Source organism: Mirounga leonina, unplaced genomic scaffold (assembly GCF_011800145.1).
Source record: "Mirounga leonina isolate KUSES-001 unplaced genomic scaffold, KU_Mleo_1.0 Mir_97, whole genome shotgun sequence".
Taxonomy (NCBI): domain Eukaryota; kingdom Metazoa; phylum Chordata; class Mammalia; order Carnivora; family Phocidae; genus Mirounga; species Mirounga leonina.
The window spans coordinates 7,650,629-7,673,354 of NW_023270889.1; the positions used below are offsets into that span (position 1 = coordinate 7,650,629).

Sequence of the window (22,726 nt, forward strand, 5' to 3'; positions counted from 1 at the left end):
AAAAACTATACAAAAATTATACTCTGGAAATAGTTGGGGAAAAATTAAATTAAAATTTAATTTAATTTAAAAATTAAATATATATATTCCTAATATATATACCTAATATATATTAGGTATGCTGTTTTTGTATGACTTTTTGTTTTAAACCTTCTCCTTGTTCTGGGGTGTGATGCTTCTTGAAGGAGGAACAGTCTGGAATTGTCTTGAAAAAGGGCCTTGTTCACAGTAGGAATTCAGTAATTAGTTATAGATATGAAGTGAAAATTGTTCAAAATAAAAATACCTAATATATATTAGGTATATATATTTAGGTATAAAGCTGATAGTGTGATTATATACAAAAGGTCTTTATTCTTAGGGATGTCAAGTTGTAACACTAAAAAAAAGTTAGAAGTATCACGACATTTGCAACTTACTCTCAAACGGTTTCGCAAAAAAAAATATGTATTTATATATAAAATGTTTTATACACACGTGCATGCAAAGAGAGAAAAGAGAGAGAAAACAAATGTGGCAAAATATTAACAATTATTAATCTACGTGAAAGGTATACAAGTGTTCATTGTGCCAATCTTTCAACTTCTCTGTAGGTTTGCAAACCTTCATAATAAAAGTTGGGAGAAATTAGATCTGTATGCTGCTCTTAAAATAGGATATAAAGAGAAGTACGATCTTTTCATTTCATTTTCAGATGAGTATATTATTGGCTACATTTGTATCCTGTATAATTTTTCCTTTAAGACGTATAGTTTGTTTTGCCCTGTTGACTCCCAATAAGGAACATTCACGAGATAAATTTATAAGCAACCATGGCCAAGTCCAGTTGAGGAACTGTCTGTGTAGGTTCGTTTGCAAACACTTTAATAAGAACTTTCATGGCTGTGGATTTCTGGTTTCCCCTGATGTGCCCCTTTACTTTTCCTCTGACCGGCATGTTTCTTCTTGTGGCAGAAGTTGCCCTTAGCGTCTTTCTTGGCTGTTTGTTCTTTCATCCACTGCTTAATAACATGACTGTGCGGGCTGACACAGATTCTTCTGCGCCTGACGTGAAGGCTGCCAAGGAGGGAAGATAAACAAAGTCACTGATGGAAAGTCGAAGTAAAAACTTAGTGACTCAGAGGCAGTTCCCACTTTGAGATACAAGACTGGGTCCTAAAGCCGTGGAGCCCATGGCTGAATCCTCACTATCCTGTTGCCCGCGGTTCCTCAGATGGCAGCGTTAAAAGGAGGAGGAAGAGGGGCACCTGGGTGGCTCAGTTGGTTAAGCGTCTACCTTCAGCTCAGGTCATGATCCCATGGTCCTGGGATCGAGCCCCGCATCAGCCTCCTTGCTCAGCAGGGAGCCTCCTTCTCCCTCTCGCTCTGCCTACTTGTCCTTTCCCTCTCTTTTTCTGTCAAATAAATAAATAAAAATTTAAAAAAAAAAAAAGAAGGAGGAGGAGGGCAGGAATGAGGGGAAGGAGGGAAACCAAGGGAAAACAATGGTCTTCCTGACCCAGAGCTTCACCCAACAAAATCAACTCACACCTCACGGCCCACCTCAAACATCTCTGTGCAGTTTTTCTAGATTCTCTCAGCTAAATGCCCTGTTTTCCCTTTGGGTCTCTCAGTATTATCTCTCCTCTAGGACTTAGCTTATGCTGTTTTTGTATGACTTTTTGTTTTAAACCTTCTCCTTGTTCTGGGGTGTGATGCTTCTTGAAGGAGGAACAGTCTGGAATTGTCTTGAAAAAGGGCCTTGTTCACAGTAGGAATTCAGTAATTAGTTATAGATATGAAGTGAAAATTGTTCAAAATAAAAACAGTCTGGTTTTGTTTTAAACGAAACAATCAACTAAAATGTTCTAGGTGTTTGATAAGATTTTAATATATTATAGATTCACACCCCTTCTCAAGTGTTTTCATGTTTTAAATTTTTACCTTGGGGTGAAACAACCACAAAGTAGCATTCACAATTTCTAGGAACTGGAAGAATTTCTTGTTACAAAAGATATTGTGACTTTTAATTTGCCCCCAGGTGCCATCCAGCTCTAACTAAATGTCACAGATCCTGCTGGCTCTACATAGACAACATTCTGTGTCTGGATACAAGGAACCCCTGCCCCTGTTACTGCATGGGGGGGATCCCCGAGGGATAGAGGGTAGGTTGCCATTTCTCCAGATGACCCGAGAGGACTCATCCGCTAATATGGGGACTCTTGAAATGAGGGGAAAAGCTGCGAAAGGCCTCAATGAGCTTAAGCAAAATAAAGCCAGCCTGTGGGAATATTAATTTGAAAGAAGTGAGGCTTCTTGATAGGAGGACAATACATTCGCTAAGTGTCTCACACTGAGAGGTCTTCCACAGGAAAGGTCCCGCTCCTGCGGCCAGTTGGGTTTGCCTTTGGCTGCTAGAGGAGAGAACCCGGCGGGAGTGCTCAGTGGGGAAGAAAAAAAAGAGTTGAAACTCCTATCCTTCCCAAAGGACTAAAACGCTTCCTTTCCCTGTGGTGCCAGCAAGAACCTGAGCAGACATCCAGTGGAGAAAGACTCCACTGACCTCCAGTTAAGCCCACAGGGTTCACAGGAGGGAACTAGCGCTTGACTCCCTCAGTCCGTGAGGAATGAGGAGCTTCAGGGAGGGGCACGGGCCCTGAAGCTGAAGGTGAGCCCTGGATGGGGGCAGCGCGGACAGAGGGCCACGGGGGGGGGGGGGGGGGGGGGGGGGGGGGGGGGGGGGAGCCATAAGAAAACGGGCAACAGGTACCGTGCAGCACCCTTTGCAAAGGCCTGCCCCGTGGGGCCTCAAGCTCTCAAGGTAATACAAGGGGGAAAAGCAGCTAGCAGAACACAGCTCCCAAATCCAAGATGCTAGGATGTTTTCAAATCTTAAAGTTTAAAGCCTGCTTAAACTTGTACTTGTATCCCCCGTGTACTCCATCATCAGGATAAAAAGAGATGAGGTAATGTTGGACCAGGAGGTGGCCTATCCCACACTCCCCCCCCCCCCCCCCCCACCCCACCCCCGCCCCCGACTCCACAGTATTCTGCTGGGCGCTGACCCAGCCTGTTGTGTGTCTCTTGGTGGAGAGTTTGGGCTCTGAGAAACCATAAGGCTGATCCCCTGATTCTTTTGCCCAAAAGAGAGTAGCTAGAGACGGTCCCAGGGACCTACGGGGGTGGCCCTACCACAGAGATCAAACCTGTCCCCTGAACCTGATTTCTTTACCCCTTCCCCTAGCAGAGCAGCCCCTCAACAATCACTTTTCAAAAAATGCTCAAGCTTCCCAGATAACTTTATTTAAGAACTCCAAGTTTTCTTCCCAACAGATATTTGTGTTTCAAAAACCTCAGCCCTCTGCCCAAGATAAACAACTCTGCACTGTGTTTATGTTAAGAAATAACCAGAAGCTCTTTAATGAAGTCGCTGTAGAAGGGTTTAAACAAGCAAACTCCCCTCTCAGAGAACAAAAATTACAATGATCATCTATAGGGTGTGAAACAAAGGAGCTATTCTAGGCAGAAAAGGAAAAGGAAAAAATCTAGTGAGCTCACTATAAGCTCATTTATATCTGTTAGTTGTGGTTAATAATACATGCTTTGGGGGAGTCATATTTCCAACACTTGCAATGTTTTCTGTATCTAAAAATCTGTACTTGAATAAATCATTTTTAGATCCAAGTGATTGACTTCATGGTTTCCCTTTAATTAAAATTAAGTGCTTTTTAAAATGAAAAGTCATATTTTTAAAAATATTTTCCCTTATCAAAATGAGAACTTATATCATTTCTCTTCCTATACCTTTTTCCCTGAAAATCCTGTTACCAATGGCATCCCTGCTAATTCCCAGGATCTGTTCTTACTCTTACATACAGAGAGAAACTTCCTCTCCTTCTTTCCCCATGCCTTCCTGGGAGTCCCATGGGATCCCTTACAAGTTCAAAGCCTCCTACGGTCTGAGGTGACGTGTGCCAGGGAGACGTGTGCCAGAAGAGACAGCTGAGCATTTGGTGTTTCTGAGAGTAGCCAGGAAGATAGGTAGGTAGACCTGACACAAACGTCGAGATGTTTCCAATTCTCCAGAGTACTGTCTATCCATGAACTGCCTACGGATTTTCACTCTCCAGCTATTACCAACACTAATTTATTAAGATTAAATAAAAGACTGTTAGAATCTCGGCCATGTAGTAAGAGAGTTTCTCAAAGAAATTGGGAACTTGAAGCGACCCCCAGAAAGTACCTCATTAGTAAGTGCTCCCTGGATTGCTATAGGAACCACTGGTTTCCAGTGTAAACCACCTAAGCCAGTGGATCCAGTGTGGTAACAGGAACTGAGGAGAAGCAGAGTCCTCAATCCTTACCCTCCTGCCACATAGACACTCATGCTCATTAAAAGTTTGAGCCAGAATTATCTTCCTCTGTACATCTAACCCCAAGTGTGATTTTTTTTTTTTTTTAAGAAAAAGAGCGCGGGTGGGGGTTGGGGGAGCAGAGAGAGAGGGAGAGAGAATCTCAAGTAAGCTCCATGTTGATGTGGGGCTTGATCTCACGACCCTGAGATCATAACCTGAGCCAAAATCCAGAGTTAGACATTTAACTGACTGAGTCACCCAGGTGCTCCCCTCCCAATTGTGATTTTTAAACTATATCATATCTACGATCTTTTTGTGGATCTTATAAAATCTGTGAACCTTCTCCTCAGAAAACAATGCTCATACATTCAGACCCACTAATTTCAGGGAGTTCACCGCCCCCTGACCTGAAGGAAATCTATCAGTGGACATCTTACAAACTCTTCCTCTGAACTTCTAAGAATTTTATCTTGGAGCAGTGTTTCTCAAAGTTGGGTAATAGGTGGATCCCTCCGAAAGGGGGAAAAATGGACCTTAAATCTCAGAGAATGGTCTGCAGGACTCAGCTGAATAGAGTCACTGGAGACTCTAGGAGGGCAGAGTCCATTTGGTTGCTGCTGCATCCCCAGCACAAGATGAGATAGAATGGTGCTTGGTACAGAAACGTTAATCAATAACTACTTGTTGAATTCATTGAATAAATAAAGAGGCTTCTCAGTGACTCAGGAACTCAGGCATAAGCAGTAGGTTTATTTGTAGCCCCAAGAAGGGAATACCAAATGGCTCACTAGCATCCCCTGTAGCCATAAGTGGTGTTAAAACCAGCACACCAGAGAGATGCCTAATACACTGTCCTTATGATTTGAAGGTGCCAGATAAAATGAAGTTTGGGGAGAGCATTTTATGGTGGGTCCCACCATCACTTTTGAGAGATCTTTGAAGTATATGGTGTTCTGAACGACAAGACCTGGTTCCTAGCCCATCTCTGCAATTCTCTAGCTGTATGTCACCAAGTTAACTATATACTCCTCAGGCACAGCTTTATCTTGCGTGACATGGAGATAATTTATGCCTTTCTCACAGTATTGTTGTCAGAATCCAGATTTGCTACATTCCAATGCATTTCAGATTTTAAAGTTTCTATGGGGATATGAAGAACACAGAAATCTAAAGGTTTTTTTTTTTTTTAAGATTTTATTTATTTATTTGAGAGAAAGTGTGAGCTGGGGAAGGGGCAGAGGGAGAAGCAGACTCCCCGTTGAGCGGGGGGCCCGACGCTGGGCTTGATCCCAGGACCCCAGGATCATGACCTGAGCTGAAGGCAGACACTCAACAACTGAGCCACCAAGCCGTTCCAGAAATCTAAAGTGTTTAATAACTGAGCCAGAGGTAAGCTTGAAAAGGGTTCACCATGAGCCAACAGCCCAGAATCAAGAGCAAAGATGGGCATTTGTGCTTGATTGCATGTGACAGGTACAGACATCTCTCTACTTCTCCTTGAACCTTGTATACACTCTTGATGCATTCAGAGAGTAAAAAATGACAGCAACCCATTAACTTGCCTGGAAAAAGCTACAGGTAAAGCCAGAAAATAGAACAGAGACACCTTCTGTTTTCATTTTTGTTTTGTTTTCTCACTCAGAAGGTCCCTGGTGTTGCTTGGGAAAGTCATACACACTGTCCAGTGACTGAAGGTGTTTATCCTGAATCCCACACTGCAGTGGGGGCAGCGGAGGCAAACGTGGGGTTATGGACATGCCCCTTCTGAGACACCGTGTGCTCACTCTGGGGAGCCTGGGGCCAGAAAGAAGGTGGAATATTTACTCTCCCCTCCCTTGTTTGAATGATTCCTTGTATGCTGCACAGCAGGCAATGCCTGTGCAGCCTACTGCACACGGGCTGAGAAAGGATCCCTGGACAGGTTTAGACCCTCCCTGCGGAAGAGTGCTCACATGACAGCAGCCAAGTCACAGTCCCCGTCGGCTCTCTGGATGCGGCACAGATTCACTCTCTCCAGAAGCCTTCGGGAGACATGATGAGAAACCTCAGTGCAACAGCTGGAGGCAATGGGAAGTATGGCTGAAAGAAGAAAGAAAGAAAATGTTACATCTTGCAGGGTACCTGGGTGGCTCAGTTGGTTAAGTGACTGCCTTCGGCTCAGGTCATGATCCCAGAGTCCCGGGATTGAGTCCCACGTCGGGCTCCCTGCTCAGTAGGGAGTCTGCTTCTCCCTCTGACCCTACCCCCTCTTGGGCTCTCTCTCACTCTCTCTCTCTCAAATAAATAAATAAAATCTTAAAAAAAAAAACCAATAATCCAAATAAAAAATGTGCAGAAGACAGTAACAGACATTTCTCCAAAGAAGACACACAGATGGCCAACAGACACATGAAGAGATGCTCAAAAGCACTGATCATCAGGGAAATGCAAATCAAAACCACAATGAGATATCACCTCACACCTGTCAGAATGGCTAAAATCAATACCACAAGAAACAACAAGTGTCGCTGAGGATGTGGAGAAAAAGGAATCTTCATGCACTGTTGGTGGGAATGCAAACTGGTGCAGCCACTCTGGAAAACAGTATGGAGGTTCCTCAAAAAGTAAAAAATACAACTACCTTATAATCCAGTAATCACACTACTGGGTATTTACCCAAAAAATACAAAAACACTAATTCAAAGAGATACATGTAACCCTGTGTTTATAGCAGCATTATTTACAATAGCCAAATTATGGAAGCAGCCCAAGTATCCATCAATAGATGAATGGATAAAGAAGATGGAGAGAGAGAGAGAGAGAGAGAGTGTGTGTGTGTGTGTGTGTGTGTGTGTGTGTGTGTTGGAACATTATTCAGCCATCAAAAAGAATGAAATATTGCCATTTGCAACAACATGGATAGAGCCGGAGAGTATAATGCTAAGTGAAATAAGTTGGTCAGAGAAAGAGAAATACCACATGATTTCACTCATATGTGGAATTTAAGAAACAAAACAAAGAAGCAAAGGTAAAAAAAAGGAAGGAAGGAGAAAGGAAGGAAGGAAGAGAGAGAGGCGCAAGCCAAGAAACAGACTCTTGACTATAGAGAACAAACTGATGGTTACCAGAGGGGAGATGGGTGTGGGGCTGGGTAAAATAGGTGATGGGGATGAAGGAGGGCACTTGCGATGAGCACCGGGTGATGCATGGAAGTGTTGAATCACTATATTGTACACCTGAAACTAATATAACATTGTCTGTTAATTATACTGGCATTTAAAAAACAAAAACAACAAACAAATAATGGCCTGGCTCTCTTCTTTTTTTATTTTATTTTATTTAAATTCAATTAATTAACATATAGTATATTATTAGTTTCAGAGGTAGAGTTCAGTGATTCATCAGTTGCATATAACACCCAGTGCTCATTACATCATGCCTGGCTCTCTTTTTAGATTCCAGAGAAACAGAATGCCAATCCACCCAAGCAAGGGGCAGAAACTTACTAAGGGCTTTGTGATTGCAGACGTGGGACAAGACATGTCTCTCCCTTCCAGAACTTACATTGTATTTGGGGAAGATAAAACATTAAGTACAGACAAAGACACAAAACCAGTGAAGAGATGAAAGAAGTGAGGTGGACAGAGTGTCCCACAGAGTTTAGAAGAGAAGGACCACATGGGCCCCTGGAGCAGGTTTGCGTTTCCTACCAGGGAAGGACTCGGATGAATCTTTAAGGATTTGGACGGGTGGAGAAAAACGAAGACAACTTGTCAATACTAAAGGAAGTGCATGGTCAAGAATTCTGAGACAGAAAAGCCCAAGATGCATTGAGGGTCTGGAGAAAAATCAACCACTTCATCTGAACTGGGTAGTTAGGAAGGTGAGCGATGGGAGATTTGGTTCAAAAGATAGACTGAGATCACACTACTGAGGCCCTGAATGTGAATCTAAGGAGGGTTAGTTTTTATGAAATGGGGACCATTAGAGATTTGGGAAAGGAGAAGGATTTTAGGAAAATCCATCTTGCAATGATAAGCAAGATGCATTAAGGTGGGGAGTGACTAGAGAAGGAGGTCAAGCTAGGAGGAGCTTATGTTCCCCTGATGTAAGGAGGGCAACACAAATATGAAAGGAAATCCAATCCCCTACTAAAACGTGTATCTGCAGATCCCTACGGGCCTCATGCACACAGTAGTCTCCTACGCTTCCCATTCCACCAAGCAGGTAGTAAATTTTAAAAGTATTTTTCAGAAATTACAGCCAATAGTGGCTGCAGATGTCAGCCTCATAACAGAAGTTAGCCACTGAATTAGGTGCTAAAAGAAATGTTTAGATCCCTCCACAGTGTCAGCTCTAAGCAACAGAGGTATCTGCCCTTAGGATAGGGGAAGATCTCTATATCCATGCTTTGTCCACATGGAAACATCAGGTCACTCACAACAATGGAGTAGAGAAGGAGCTGATTATGAAATTAAGAATGTTTATGTGAGGGGTGCCTGGGTGGCTCAGTTGTTAGGCATCTGCCTTCACCTCAGGTCATGATCCCAAAGTCCTAGGATCGAGCCCCGCATCGGGCTCCCTGCTCTGCAGGAAGCCTGCTTCTCCCTCTCCCACTACCCCTGCTTGTGTTCCCTCTCTCGCTGTGTCTCTCTCTGTCAAGTAAATAAATAAAATCTTAAAAAAAAAATGTTTATGTGACTTAAAAAAATGTTTATGTGTCCTACTCTTTGAGCATCAAAACTTTCATTATTACTCATTTATTCACTTATTCAATTATTCAACAACATTTATTGAGCAGTTAAAATGTTCCAGGCACAATACCAGTAAGTAGGAGGTACAAGAATAAATAAAATAGTATGTCCCTGTCCTCAAGGGGCTATAGTAGAGGAGGCACATTTGGAACTAAATGCTTAGGATACAATCCTTTTGGCCCACTACAATTGTACTTCTGGAATTCTGTCCTTCCAAAAGACTCCCACAAGACTTAAAGACAGGTGCACAGCTGTTCACTATAGCAAAACATTAGAGCCCACCTAAATGTCTACCAAGAGTTAAATAAGTAATAGTACATCCAAATGGAATAAAGGATGAGGTATATATGGATATATACACTAAGATAAATGAATGCCCATAATTTATTGTTAAGTGAGAGAAGCAAGTTTCAGTCCAAGAACTGTAAATGATCCCATTTTTATAAAAGAATGTGACACATACACAAAGGAAAAATTATGGAAATATATATGCCCAAATATATAAGCAAAAACTACTTCTAGAGAGGGGGCCAGTTTTCAACAGGCATGCAATATTTCTATTTTTTTAAACCTCCACTGTTATGGAAATCTGAACCAAGTCCTACTATAGAAACACAGAAAATTAGAAAAATTAACTCTAAGTAGGGAAGACAAGGTTGGCATCCCACATGCCCCTCAATAACTTTTAAGCCACTAATTTGAATTCATATAGTTGAAATATATCCACATAAATGATACAGAGCATTAATGGTCCTGCTTAGCCTCACTTGTTTTAATTTACCTGTCAAGCAAGTCTGCAGCAGCCCAAATGAGGAAAATGTTTACCTTTCCCAGTGCAAGCCATGTCATGCCGCAAGGATCTGCCTCTTTCCTCTCAATCTAGACCAAGTAAGGGGCTTTTCATTTTGTTATGCATATAATATATGCATATTGCATTGTTATGCAATGTTATGCATATGTCCAGAGAGGAATACCCAAGCACCAAACAACCAGATTCACCAGAATGGGAAAAGCAAACATTTACTGAGTGTCTGCTCTGTGCCAGGTCCTGAACTCTGCATTAGAAATGTTGAAATAAACAAGGCATAGTTTCTGTCCTTGTGATATTTAATAGTCCGGTGGGAGGCAGGGAGGTCAACAAATAGTCACAACACAGCAAAACAAATGTTAACAGATTGATGGTCAAAGTGGAATGAGGTTACAAGTGAAAGAAGCCAGATTCAAAAGGCCGCATAGTATACAATTCCATTTATAGGAAATGTCCAGGAGAGGCAAATCCACAGAGACAGAAAGCAGATTAGTTGTAGCCAGGGGTTGGGGGCAGGCGGGAATGGGGAGTGACTGCTAGCAGGTGCATGGTCTCTTCTGGGGTTAATGAAACGTGTTGGAATTGGATAGTAGTGATGGTTGTACAAATCTGTGAATATACTAAAAACCACTGAATTGTACACTTTAAAATGTTGAATTTTATGGTATGTGAATTATATTTCCATTTTTTAAGTGCTATAGGAGAACAGAACATTGGTTGTCCTTACATTTATTAATGAATTTATTTCTTAAAACTAATTGCTTATTTAGCTACGCTGTGCTTCCTATTCTCCAAGTCAAGTTTGATATCCCAAAGTTTTGGGTTTATTCATGTAGCCATCCATTCATTCATCATCTCACTATGTAAGAATTACAGGTGAATTCTTATAGAGTGATCTCTCTCTCTATATATATATACTTATAAGTTCTTATATAGTGAATCACTATGCTAGCCCTGGGAGTAGAATGATGAAGAGTTACTAGCTTCAGAGAGCTAATACTCAGAACCCTGCTATTAGTTTTGACCCGAGCAGCTATAAAATATGAAATGGACTTTCAGAAGCATCGTGGGAATTAAGAATCATAGGCAAACCTGTGTGATTAGGAATTTGAGTTATCTGAGTGGTGACATCAATTCAAGGAATAGTTTTAAGCCAGAAAAGCACCCAGGACCTATATGCACTTAGTAAACTAGATTATATTTCTCCTATGTTAAGGTAGGATGGACACACCTGGAGATCCTTTAATCTAAACTGGATTAACTATCAAAAGGCAAGAGGCAGGCCAGATTTATTACATGTTGGCAGAAGTGACTGGTGCCCTCCTGAGGCAGCTGGAAATATAAAAAAACCAAGAGAGATGGAATCCTTTGAAGAGTGCTCAAAAAGTCAGGCAACCAAAACTGTTACCGGGGCAGTTCAGACTGGGTCAATGTTAAGATTATTCTGGGGAACAGCGCCTCCTACAGGTTTTTTCATTCGGCCTCCTGTCAGAATATTTCCATTTCAGAGTGGTCAGCAACTCCCTCTATTTCAGTGATGATCCAGAATTTCCAGATAGGAAAGATTTAGAGATGACAATAAGGTTGAGAAAAGGGATCAGGTGACATTTCTTCCGCATTTACGTAGTTTTTTTTTTTTTAAGATTTTATTTATTTTTTTGACAGAGAGAGACATAGCAAGAGCAGGAACACAAGCAGGGGGAGCGGGAGAGGGAAAAGCAGGCTTCCCGCAGAGCAGGGAGCCCGACGCGGGACTCGATCCCAGGACCCTGGGATCATGACCTGAGCCGAAGGCAGACGCTTAATGACTGAGCCACCCAGGTGCCCCGCATTTACATAGTTTTAATCCAATTGATACAGTTACTTGGTTGGGAAAGCAAGCTGATATGAGATTAGAAAGCTAAGCCTTCCCCAAAACACCACCCTGGTCTACAACTGCATAAAGCAAGGAATCCCACGGGAAAGAACCTGCTTTTGTTCCCAAGCTGGAGTTTACACAGACAGACTGTCTAATGGAGTAGGGGTTCCCCGAGGGAAATATGGGAAGAAAATTATTGCAAATAAAAAAAGTCTTGCAGAGTGGGCTTAGTAAAACTGCAGGGCCCAGAAGTGTGAACAAGCAATGATCTTCGGTTTATTGTGAGGCTTTTTCTGCTCCACACCCACCCCCCTTCCTAACTGCCCCAGACATGCATCTTTGCTTTGGAAAGGACACTCCAGGGGCGCCTGGGTGGCTCAGTCGTTAAGCGTCTGCCTTCGGCTCAGGTCATGATCCCAGGGTCCTGGGATCGAGCCCCGCATCGGGCTCGCTGCTCAGCGGGAAGCCTGCTTCTCCCTCTCCCACTCACCCTGCTTGTGTTCCCTCTCTCGCTGTGTCTCTGTCAAATAAATAAATAAAATCTTTAAAAAAAAAAGGAAAGGACACTCCAGAATGTGTTGGCCTAACAGCTCCATCTGGGAATCTCTTTGGAGAGGTGATTTATGAGAACAGTAGATGCACTTCCGTGCTGTCCTAAGGTCATTCCTCTGGGGAAAAGGGACCCACCGGTGGGTAGGCAGTGGGTCAACAGCGGCTGCCCAGCAGAGGCACAAAAACCTGCAGGTAGGGGCACTGATTACGTGAGAGGTCAGCCTCTCGAACCTATTGTTACAGGATTTCCTTCTCCTTCATTGCCCACAGTTCTTGGTCACACCGCTTCAAAGAATGAAGAGGTAGACCAGACGAAGAGCTGTGGGCAGCAAAGCAGTTTACTGAGCGATAGTAAAGTTTATTGAGCGATAGTATAAAGCTCCTCAAGAGGAAGGAGACCCGAGAGGGTTGCCACCGGAGTTTCTAAGTCTAGGGGTCCTTATGGGCTTGTTGGCGGGCTGTTTTCATCTGATTAACCCTCCATGCACCTGCCATCCAATCAGGTTTTTGTCATCTGTCTATCACATGGGAAAGGGTGGAAGGCTCCTTCCAGGGTGAAGTAAAATCCTTTTCAGGGTGGTTTCCTCTTAGGGCGGGGGTCCCTTGTCCCTACCTGCCTGCCTGCCTGCCTTCCAGCTATCCTTCATCACTTCAGACCACCTTTCCCAGACTCCTAGAGGGAAAGACCCTTCTCTATGACCCGTAATTTGAGAATTATCAAGAATATTTGTATTGCGGATCCTGGGGAAAACCCTGTAATGACTGACTAGGGAAGAAGGCCAGGACTCAGAACATCATAATTTCTATTCACCAATTCACCGGTCAGTGAAGCCTGGACCATACAGTTTCCATGGGTAGCATCTGATGTGTGTATTCAGTGAATTGAAGTCGATGTTTGAATCATTTAGAGATTTAGAGAGAGAGAGCATGAGCCAGGTGGGTGGGGGCAGAGGGAGAGGGAGAGAGAGAGTCTTAAGCAGGTTCCATGCTCAGCGCGGAGAAAGATGCAGGGCTCGATCTCACAATCCTGAGATCATGACCTGAGCCAAAATGAAGAACCGGATGCTTAATTGACTGAGCCACCCAGGCGTCCCTGCATCATCTTTCAAATCTGGAACATTCAGAGGCAGAAAAGATAACAGATCCACGTACATCTTTATCAAGGAGGTGACATTTGAGCTGGGAACTTGAAAGATGGAGAGTTTGAATAGGGCTGTAAAAGTGGATGAGAATGGGTATAAAGGCACAAAAGTGGGAAAAGACAGAATTTATGCACATTTAGTGGGGATTATAAGATATTATGAGTGCAAGTTATGAGAGGAAGATATGAAAAGTGTGCTGGGACCACATCACCTTGTATCTTCTGCCAAAAACACAAGTTCAGTAACCTCTATGGAAACATTTCTAATGAAGACATCATGATTTACTTAAACAATCTTATGTAGAAATCTAAGTGTGGAGGGATACTAATAACACTTCTGCTATTCTTCTTTGCTTGCGAAATAACACCTAGAAAAGTACAAAGGATGATACAACACCTATATACCCACTAACCAAATTTTACCAATTTTAATCCTTTTCCATGCTTGCTTTCAGTCTTACTTTTAAGAAATATGTTTTCAATACTTTAGGGTTAACAAGTAGGGCTGCAATAAATACCCTAATGATAATAAGAGCCTACATTTGTTGAGTGCTTACTCTGGGCCATCCACTGCCATATGTGAATTACTTCATTCACAGCAACTCCATGCCGAAGGTACTATATTTATCCCCATCTCAGAGATGGGTCACTAATAAAAAGAAAAGTTACATAACTTTCTCCAGCTTAAAGGGGGGGTCCAAGAAATGGTGGGGCTGGGATTGGAATCCAGATACCAGAAGGTCTGGCACCTTAAGCTAAGCTTTGCTTGGTCTTCTATGTCTCCCCCAGGGCTGTATGAGAAGTTCTCTAAGGCAGTGGTTCTCAAAATTAAACGTGCATCAGAATCATTTGGAGAGCTTTTTCAACCCAATTGCTGTCAATCTCTCCCCCACTTTAGGTTTCTGATTCAGTAAATCTGGGATGAGACCTGAAAATGTGGACATCTAACAACTCCCCAAGTGATGTTGATTCTGCCAGTTCTGGAACACTCTTGGAGAACCACTGCTCTAGAGAACAGACTGCATGGAATCACTAGGTTGGTTGTAGGATATACTTGCTTTGGCAGCACATAGACTAAAATCAGAAGGCTACAGAGAGGAAATATGCACCTTATCCTGTGATACTGGCAAATTGCTCTCAAAGTGATTATACCTACTTACACTCCCACCTGTAGTAGATTAAAGTTCCATTTCTGTTTTTTTTTTTTTTTTAAAGATTTTATTTATTTATGTGACAGAGAGAGACACAGCGAGAGAGGGAACTCCCTGGGGGAGTGGGAGACAAGCAGGGGGAGTGAGAGACAAGCAGAGGGAGTGGGTGAGGGAGAAGCAGACTCCCCGCTGAGCAGAGAGCCCGATGCAGGGCTTGATCCCAAGACCCTGGGATCATGACCTGAGCCGAAGGCAGACGCTTAACGACTGAGCCACCCAGGTGCCCCTAAAGTTCCATTTCTGTACATTCTCCACAACACTTCATAATGTCACTTTAAAATTTTGCCAGTCTGGTGGGATTGAAATGATATCGCAATGTGGCCTAAATTTGCCATTTCCATATGAGTGAAATGATTGGCTATTAAATTACCTCTTTAAATTGCTGAATCCTATTTTACCAGTTTTTTTGTTTGGTTTTTAGTTTGTTTCCCTCCCCTTATTTATTTAAAGGAATTTCTAAAATATCTTGGGTTCCAATCTTTTTTATTAGATACTATTTTCTCCCACTTGGTAGCTTATCTTTTAACTTTGTTTAAAGTTTTTCTTTATAGTTCACTATTATATCATATTTAGCAAATCCTTATCTAGCTGGAGGTCATAAAAATAACATTTTGTTTTAAAAGCTTTGTTTTTTAGCAACTGAGCCTGCCAGTTCTCAGCCACAGAGGCCAGCCCACCAGGCTTGAGGCTAAAGTTCCACCAGTGTGAATCTTTCCTTAACTAAAGCAGCCTTCTGGACAATTTCCCCCGCAAACGTAGCTTAGGGTGGCCAGTTGAGGACTTGGGACCTGACATCAGATCCCATCATCAAATCTCAACAGACTTCCCCCAGGCGCCCTATACTTCTTTTAGAGTGTTTACTTCTTTATAGGGTGTTCATCATCATTTTTTGGTTTATAGCTCTATTTCCTTTGCTAGAATCTACACTCCTTGATTGAAAGGACGGTGCTTTATCCATTTTCATATCCGTGGTGTCCAGGACATAATTAGTGTTCAGTACGTATTTTCTAATTAAAAAAAAAGTTTTGCTTTTTACACCCAGATTTTATGTATGTTGTGAGCCAGTAACATAATTGTTTGCATAAAGATAACCAGTATCTCAGAACCATAGAGGTAAATAAAAATTATTTTCTCCATTTATAAAAGACAAAGAGATCATTTTCCCCTTCCCTTCTTTCTTAAGAGTGTTTCCTTAGAGACATAGTGAGTCTGAGTTCTTACCCTAACTTTTGCAACAGAGGCAAATTTCCCTAAGTATTAAAACCCAGTCTCCAGTTGTTATACTATAGCTATATATCTAAGGTCACTGCCAAAGAACCTCTAGATGTGTAAAAACGTGCCTCTGGAATTAGCTCAGGGTCTCTCACAGGATGTACGGGGATTGCCACAAGGTGCAAACCTCTGTTTTTTGAGGAGATAAGAAGTTATTCTTGCTTGTTTCCTGTATAAAATGTGTGCGATTCTGTTCTAACTTCAGAGTCACTTTCAAAAGGCTTGTAAATCTGCTAATGCTCACTCAGTAATATAGTGTGTTCTCTTGTCTGTATCAGTACAGAGGGATCTTCTGTTGGCAAGATCGCTGCCTTTCCACAGTGGAACTGCCCAGTCTCACTGATGTGTAGACACCCCTTAAGTCTTCGTGTTCCCACATACACATAGGGCTGTTTCTGGGCTTTCTCTTGTTTCGTTGCTCTATTTACCTATCTTTGCATCAGTTTCATACTCTCTCAATTAAGATGACTTTTTCATCAATCCTAATACCTAACACAATTAAGTCCCCTTACCCAACTTGTTCTTCAAAATTGTCTTGACTATTCTTGGCCCTTTACCATTCCTATAAATTTTAGAATCTGCTTGTTAAGTTCTGCCAAAATCTTTGAAATTTTGGTTGGAATTACACTGAATTTATTTATTATTTTGGGAGACCGGACATCTGAAAAATATTGTTTTCCCCTCCATAAATGTTGAATTATCTCTCTAGTTATTCAGGGTTTCTTTGATGTCCTTCCAGACCTTTATAAAGAAAATAATAAAATATTGTTATATATCTTATCTTAGATATATTCCTAAGTACCTTATAGGTTTTATGCTATTGTGGTTTTTGGAAAAATTACTTTTTCTAGTTATTTTTGATGTGTAGAAATGCTGTGGATTGTTTTATGTTGATCTTGTATCCAGCAACTTTGCTGAGCTTTTTATAGGTATTATCATTTGGATTTGACATTCTTTGGTTTTCTAGGTAAACATGTTTTTATCTCTTCCTTCTTAATTCCTATATAGCAATGAAAGACTTTTCTCCATTTTTCCTCTTTTTTTCTCCTTCATTTAAAAAAATTTTTTTTAAGTAATCTCTACACCCAATGTGGGGCTTGAACTCACAACTCCAAGAACAAGAGTCAAATGCTCTACAGACTGAGCCAGCCAGGCACCCCAAGGCTTTTTTCCTCTAATTCATTACTTTGCTAGTTGCCTAGAACAGTGCTTAGCCCATGGTAAACTCAATACAAAGATTTTAAATTACTATGATGGATTAATCTATTTTCTTCCCTGCCCTCCTGGGATAAACCATACTTGGTCATAAGGTATTAATTTTTATATGATTCTGAGTTTGATCTGCTATTTGTTTAAATTTTTGCATTTATTTTCATAAACAAGATCAGTCCATACTTTCATCCTCTGATATGAATCTTCAATGTTTTGGGTGTTAAGGTTATATTAATCTCAACAATGCATTGAGTAGCTTTCTCTGTTATTCTATTATTTGAAGAGTTTGTAATAAGATGAGGACTATCTGTTCCTCCAGTGCTTGGTAAAACCTCTGAAACCATCCAGGCCTGGTGTCTATTTGACGGAAATATGTTCAACTCTGATTTAATTTCTTTAATAGTTATGCTTTTTTGGGTTTTCTATACCTTCTCCAGTCAATCTTGGTATCTTAGTTTTCTAAGAAATTGTCCATTTCATCTACAATTTCTAATTTACTTTCACTGAAGGTATTCAGAAAACCCCACCCCAAAAATTGCCACTCTGGCATACTGATTTTAAGTTTAAAAACTTAACTTAAAAAAACAGCAATGCAAAAAGGGCATTCTAACTTTCCTTTCCTTTTTTTCTTTTTTAAGATTTTATTTGACAGAGACACAGCAAGAGAGGAAACACAAGCAGGGGGAGTGGGAGAGGGAGAAGCAGGCCTCCCGCTGAGCAGGGAGCCCGATGCGGGGCTCGATCCCAGGACCCTGAGATCATGACACGAGCGAAGGCAGACGCCCAAGACTGAGCCACCCAGGCGCCCCGCTTTCTAACTTCCTAAAAGCAGGAGATAAACTCTTAAGTAAAAGGTGCCCTCCCTGCACTTGGAGGAAGAAAGACATTTTTATCACCAGAGGGCGGCACTTCACCCCTCCTCTGGGTGGAGTGAGATGGTGTTACTGCACTCCAGGGCAAGTTGAGGCGAAGAGAAATCTGTACAAACCAACCCCGGTTAAACTAACCCTCATCTTCCCGGTCACTTTCATGATTAACCGCCCTAGCCCAAGTCCCTTTGTCTTGTTACTTTTTCACAATTTACCGCTCAGTCCAACTTTATAAGCGTTGACTCAAACTGCTCCTTTGGGTCTTCCTTTCCTTATGAAGGCTCCCATGTCAACTAAAACTTACATAGATTTGTACGCTTTTTCCCTTTTTAATGTCTTTTGTTACAGGGGCCACAGTCAAGAACCTAGAAGGGAAGAAGGAAAAGGGTTTTTTCCTCCCTTACATCACAAAATTATATAGCATTATCTGCAGTGAGGGCTTTTTTTTAAAATTCTTCTTCTTAATAGTGTTTGAAGAGGAGGTTCCTGTGCAAAGTATCCGTTTAAAAGTTTGGATCTTGGGGCGCCTCGTTAGCTCCGCCGGTGAAGCTTGGGCTCCTGTGCAAAGTATCTGTTTAAAAGTTTGGATCTTGGGGCGCCTCGTTCGCTCCGCCTTGGGCTCAGGTCATGGTCCGGGGGTCCTGGGATCGAGCCCCACATCCGGCTCCCTGCTCCTCGGGTAGCCTGCTTCTCCCTCTCCTGCTTGCAGCTCCCCCCGCTTGTGCTCTCTCCCTCTCTCTGTCAAATAAATATTTTTAATTTTTTTTAAAGTTTGGATCTAAATATTATATAAAATATTTATAAACTTACAAATACCATGTTTTAAAACTAAAAACTGTATTCGATTCATAGGTTAAAGAAAAAAAAAATCACAAAATATTTACTCCAAAAAACGGAAGTACTACTTATTATATCGGGTGGGATGTAAATTTAGCCTAAGTGCATTTATTTAAAACACACTCACGAAAAATAACTAAGCGTTCTACCCAAAAACCTAGAAAAGAAAAATCAGAGGAAACTAAACCAAAACCAAAGAAGGGGGGAAAAGACAAAAGCACGACGTCGGGGCGCTTTACGGCTGTCGCGCCCACGTGTCTGCGGTTATGGCGGCGCTGGAGTAGGAGAGGCTGGGAGCGGGATACTTGGTGCTGGAACCGGAGCCCAAGCCAGAGCCCAAGACAGAGAGCGGCTGCAACGAGAAGCGGGTGGTGTTTCTCTTCGTATACTGGGGCCACATCCCGCCGCTCTTCCGGCCTGTGCGCGTGCGCAACGGGCTCGGCACCACTGGCGCGGTCCGGCGACTTTTCTGTTAGCCCGTGGGTGGTGCGCGCGGCGCAGGGAGAGGACCTTCAGGAAGCAACGGCCCACGTAGAATAAGGAATACGCCCAGGGGAGGGGCCATGGTCGCCCGCGAGCGCGGGCCTTTTCCGGGAAGGCTTGGAGGAAGTGCCTGCACCTGCTCGGCGTGGCCTGGGAGCTCGCCAGAGTCCAGCCTCTGCCCCGGAGTCCTAGGGACGCGTTTGGGTGGCCGGACAGGGCCCCGAGCGCCCGGCACCGGCCTGGCCTACTAACGCCTGCCCTTCATAGAGCTGCGGGGAAATTGTCGGTTTTTGATTGATCAGTTTCTGATGCGGGTATGTTAAAAATCTTACGCTAGGGCGCCTGGGTGGCTCAGTTGGTTAAGCGACTGCCTTCGGCTCAGGTCAGGATCCTGGAGTCCCGGGATCGAGTCCCGCATCGGGCTCACTGCTCGGCAGGGAGTCTGCTTCTCCCTCTGACCCTCCTCCCTCTCATGTTCTCATTCTCTCTGTCTCAAATAAATAAGTAAAATCTTTAAAAAAAAAAAAATCTTACGCTATTGTCGAGATTATGTCAGATTTTTTTCTTACGATTTTGCAGTAGATCACTTGGGGTTATATTTTCAGATACGCACAAGTATCCTGTCCACACCCGGGGTTGGAGTGAGGCACTAGCCTTGCAGGCAGTTTTTTTTTTTTTTTTAAGATTTTATTTATTTGAGATAGAACGCGCGTGAGAGAGAGCATGAGCAGGAGGTAGGGGCAGAGGGAGAGGGAGAAGCAGGCTCCCCACTGAGCAGGGAGCCACTGGCAGGATCCCAGGACCCCAGGATCCTGACCTGAACTGAAGGCAGACTTGTTTGTTTGACAGAGAGAGACACACCGAAAGAGGGAACACAAGCAGGGGGAGTGGGAGAGGGAGAAGCAGGCTTCCCGCCGAGCAGGGAGCCCGATGCGGGGCTGATCCCAGGACCCTGGGACCATGACCTGAGCCGCAGGCAGACGCTGAACGACTGAGTCACCCAGGTGCCCCCAAGGCAGACTCCTAACGGACTGAGCCACCCAGGTGCACCAGGGGCAAAATTTAAATGGGTGCGCAAAAAACCTCAGTAATTGAGATTAAATAATATTTTTAGACAATACTTTTAAAAATAAAAGTTTATACAAAAAAGTTTGTGATGAATAAAATACAGTTGACCCTTGAACAACATGGGTTTAGAATGTGTGGGCCCACCTATAAGGGATTTCTTTTTTTTTTTTTTTAAGATTTTATTTATTTATTTGACAGGGACACAGCGAGGGAGGGAACACAAGCAGGGGGAGCGAGAGAGGAAGAAGCAGGCGTCCCGCAGAGCAGGAAGCCCGATGTGGGCCTAGATCCTAGGACGCTGTGATCATGACCTGAGCCGAAGGCAGATGCTCAATGACTGAGCCACCCAGGCACCCAAGGGATTTCTTTTTGATAAATAGTGACCTAGATATATTTGCCTCATGATTTTAACATTTTCTTTGGCTTACTTTAAGAACATAGTATATAATACATGTAGCCTACAAAATATGTTATTGGTAAGGCTTTCTGTCAATGGTAGGCTATTAAGTTTTGGGGGAGTCAAGTTATGTGGGGACTTTCCATTAGGGTAGGGTGAGGTGGGGGCCCCTAACCCTGGGATGTTCAAGGATCAACCTTACTACAATTTTATTTTTTTATTTTTTTAAAGATTTTATTTATTTATTTGACAGAGAGAGATATAGGGAGAGAAGGAACACAAGCAGGGAGAGTGGGAGAGGGAGAAGCAGGCATCCCGTGGAGCAGGGAGCCCGATGCGGGGCTCGATCCCAGGACACTGGGATCATGACCTGAGCCAAAGGCAGACGCTCAATGACTGAGCCACCCAGGCACCCCTGAACTAATACTTTTTATCCTTCTGTAACATTCCTCTAGTCCTATTGCAAGTTTTTGCCTAAATTCTACTTTTCTGATATTAATACTGTGACACTAACCTTTTGGTTAAATTTACTTACCCACCTTATTTTGTGTTTTTATCATTTTTTCCTCCTTTCCTTCATTGGATTGATGAGTTTTCTACATTTCCTTTATTTTATTTTTTACTGAAAATTTAGCCTGGATTAGGTTAAGGAAAAACTCCCTTGGGAAAATATCAGCACCATCTCACAAAAGTTTTTGAGTTTGAATCATTTGAGTAAATGTATTATTTTACTAATGAAAGTGATTACCAGCTCAATAAAATTCCATAAGCATTTGTGGAGTGCCTACCTTGTATCTTTCATTGTTCTAGGCACTAAATACACCAAAATTAGTCAAAGTACCTGCCCTCAGGATGCCTCCAAAAGCAGATGTTTGTCTCACATTAATCTTTCAGGGCCTCCTTGCCGCATGTGACATTGGTACCCAGTCCTTCCTGGGAATTTTCCATATCCCTGGTTGACAAGACACTAATCTCTCCTAATTTTCCTAATACCGAGAAATTATGTTCTCTGCTCTTGAACGCCTCCTCCTTTGCCCTCTCCTCGATAGTTAGCATTCCTCAAAGTTCCATCCTTGACCTTCCACTCTTCTTTCCATTCACATCTTCTCATGCTTTGAATTACTACCTGTGTCAGTAACTTTAAGATATCTTTGTCTGCTTTAACTTCTACCCCAATAATTCTGACATATATTCAACTGCTGTTGAACATACACTTGAATATTCCACAGACTCCCCAACTTAATAAATCCCAAACTGAAGGCATTATTTCTTACCACTGAAAATCTGTTCCTTTCCTTTTCTCATCTCATATAATGGTCATTTACTGCTACCCAGAAACCCATGTGTCATTCCATCCTCCTTCTGTACTCCCCACAGCCAGTCACAAACTCCTGTATATTTTACTCTGACATTTCTCAGATTTGTCTCCCCCCTTTTCATCCCTGTTAACTAATGACCAAGTTCAAGATGTCATTAATTGTCTCCTTTTTCCCACTCTTGCTGTTTTCTTATGTGAATCTCTGGTCCCACCACATCCTGTGCTTTCCTGTCATTACCATATATAAAATTAAGAGTTTCTGACTGTGTCTTTTGACTGTGAGCTCCCTCAGTGTATATTTGTACCCACACCACATAGCATAGTACCTGGTATTAATGCTAAATAAATGTCTCTTGAGCTGAACTAAGCTCTTTTGTCTTAATTTCATTGTATCTTGTTTTAAGGCTTTTAATGCTATTAAAATAATTTTCCTTTTTTTTTTTAGGAAATAAGATTACCTATATTTGATCAAAGTCTTATGTCCCAAATGTCCTTAAATTACACATGCTTTTCAGAAACATTATTCCTCCACCATCACTCAAGTAATTAGGGGTCAACTCAATATGATAAATAAATTGTCCAATATATTTAATAATTTGATAATATAATTAATAATTTAACAATCCAATATAA

General features: G+C 42.3%; 1 protein-coding gene across 1 annotated transcript in view; it reads right to left on the reverse strand.

Annotated features, from left to right (window-relative positions):
* Positions 1–605: 605 nt before the first annotated feature.
* Positions 606–22,726, reverse strand: part of LOC118006523 (C-C motif chemokine 28-like) — a 30,194-nt gene continuing 8,073 nt past the window's right edge. Inside the window, exons 2-3 of the mRNA XM_034999204.1 lie at positions 6,287–6,413; positions 606–1,056 (exon numbers count right to left, since the gene is read on the reverse strand). Coding sequence (XP_034855095.1) covers positions 864–1,056; positions 6,287–6,413 — 320 coding nt within the window. The 3' untranslated portion in view covers positions 606–863. The remainder of the gene's footprint in view (positions 1,057–6,286; positions 6,414–22,726) is intronic.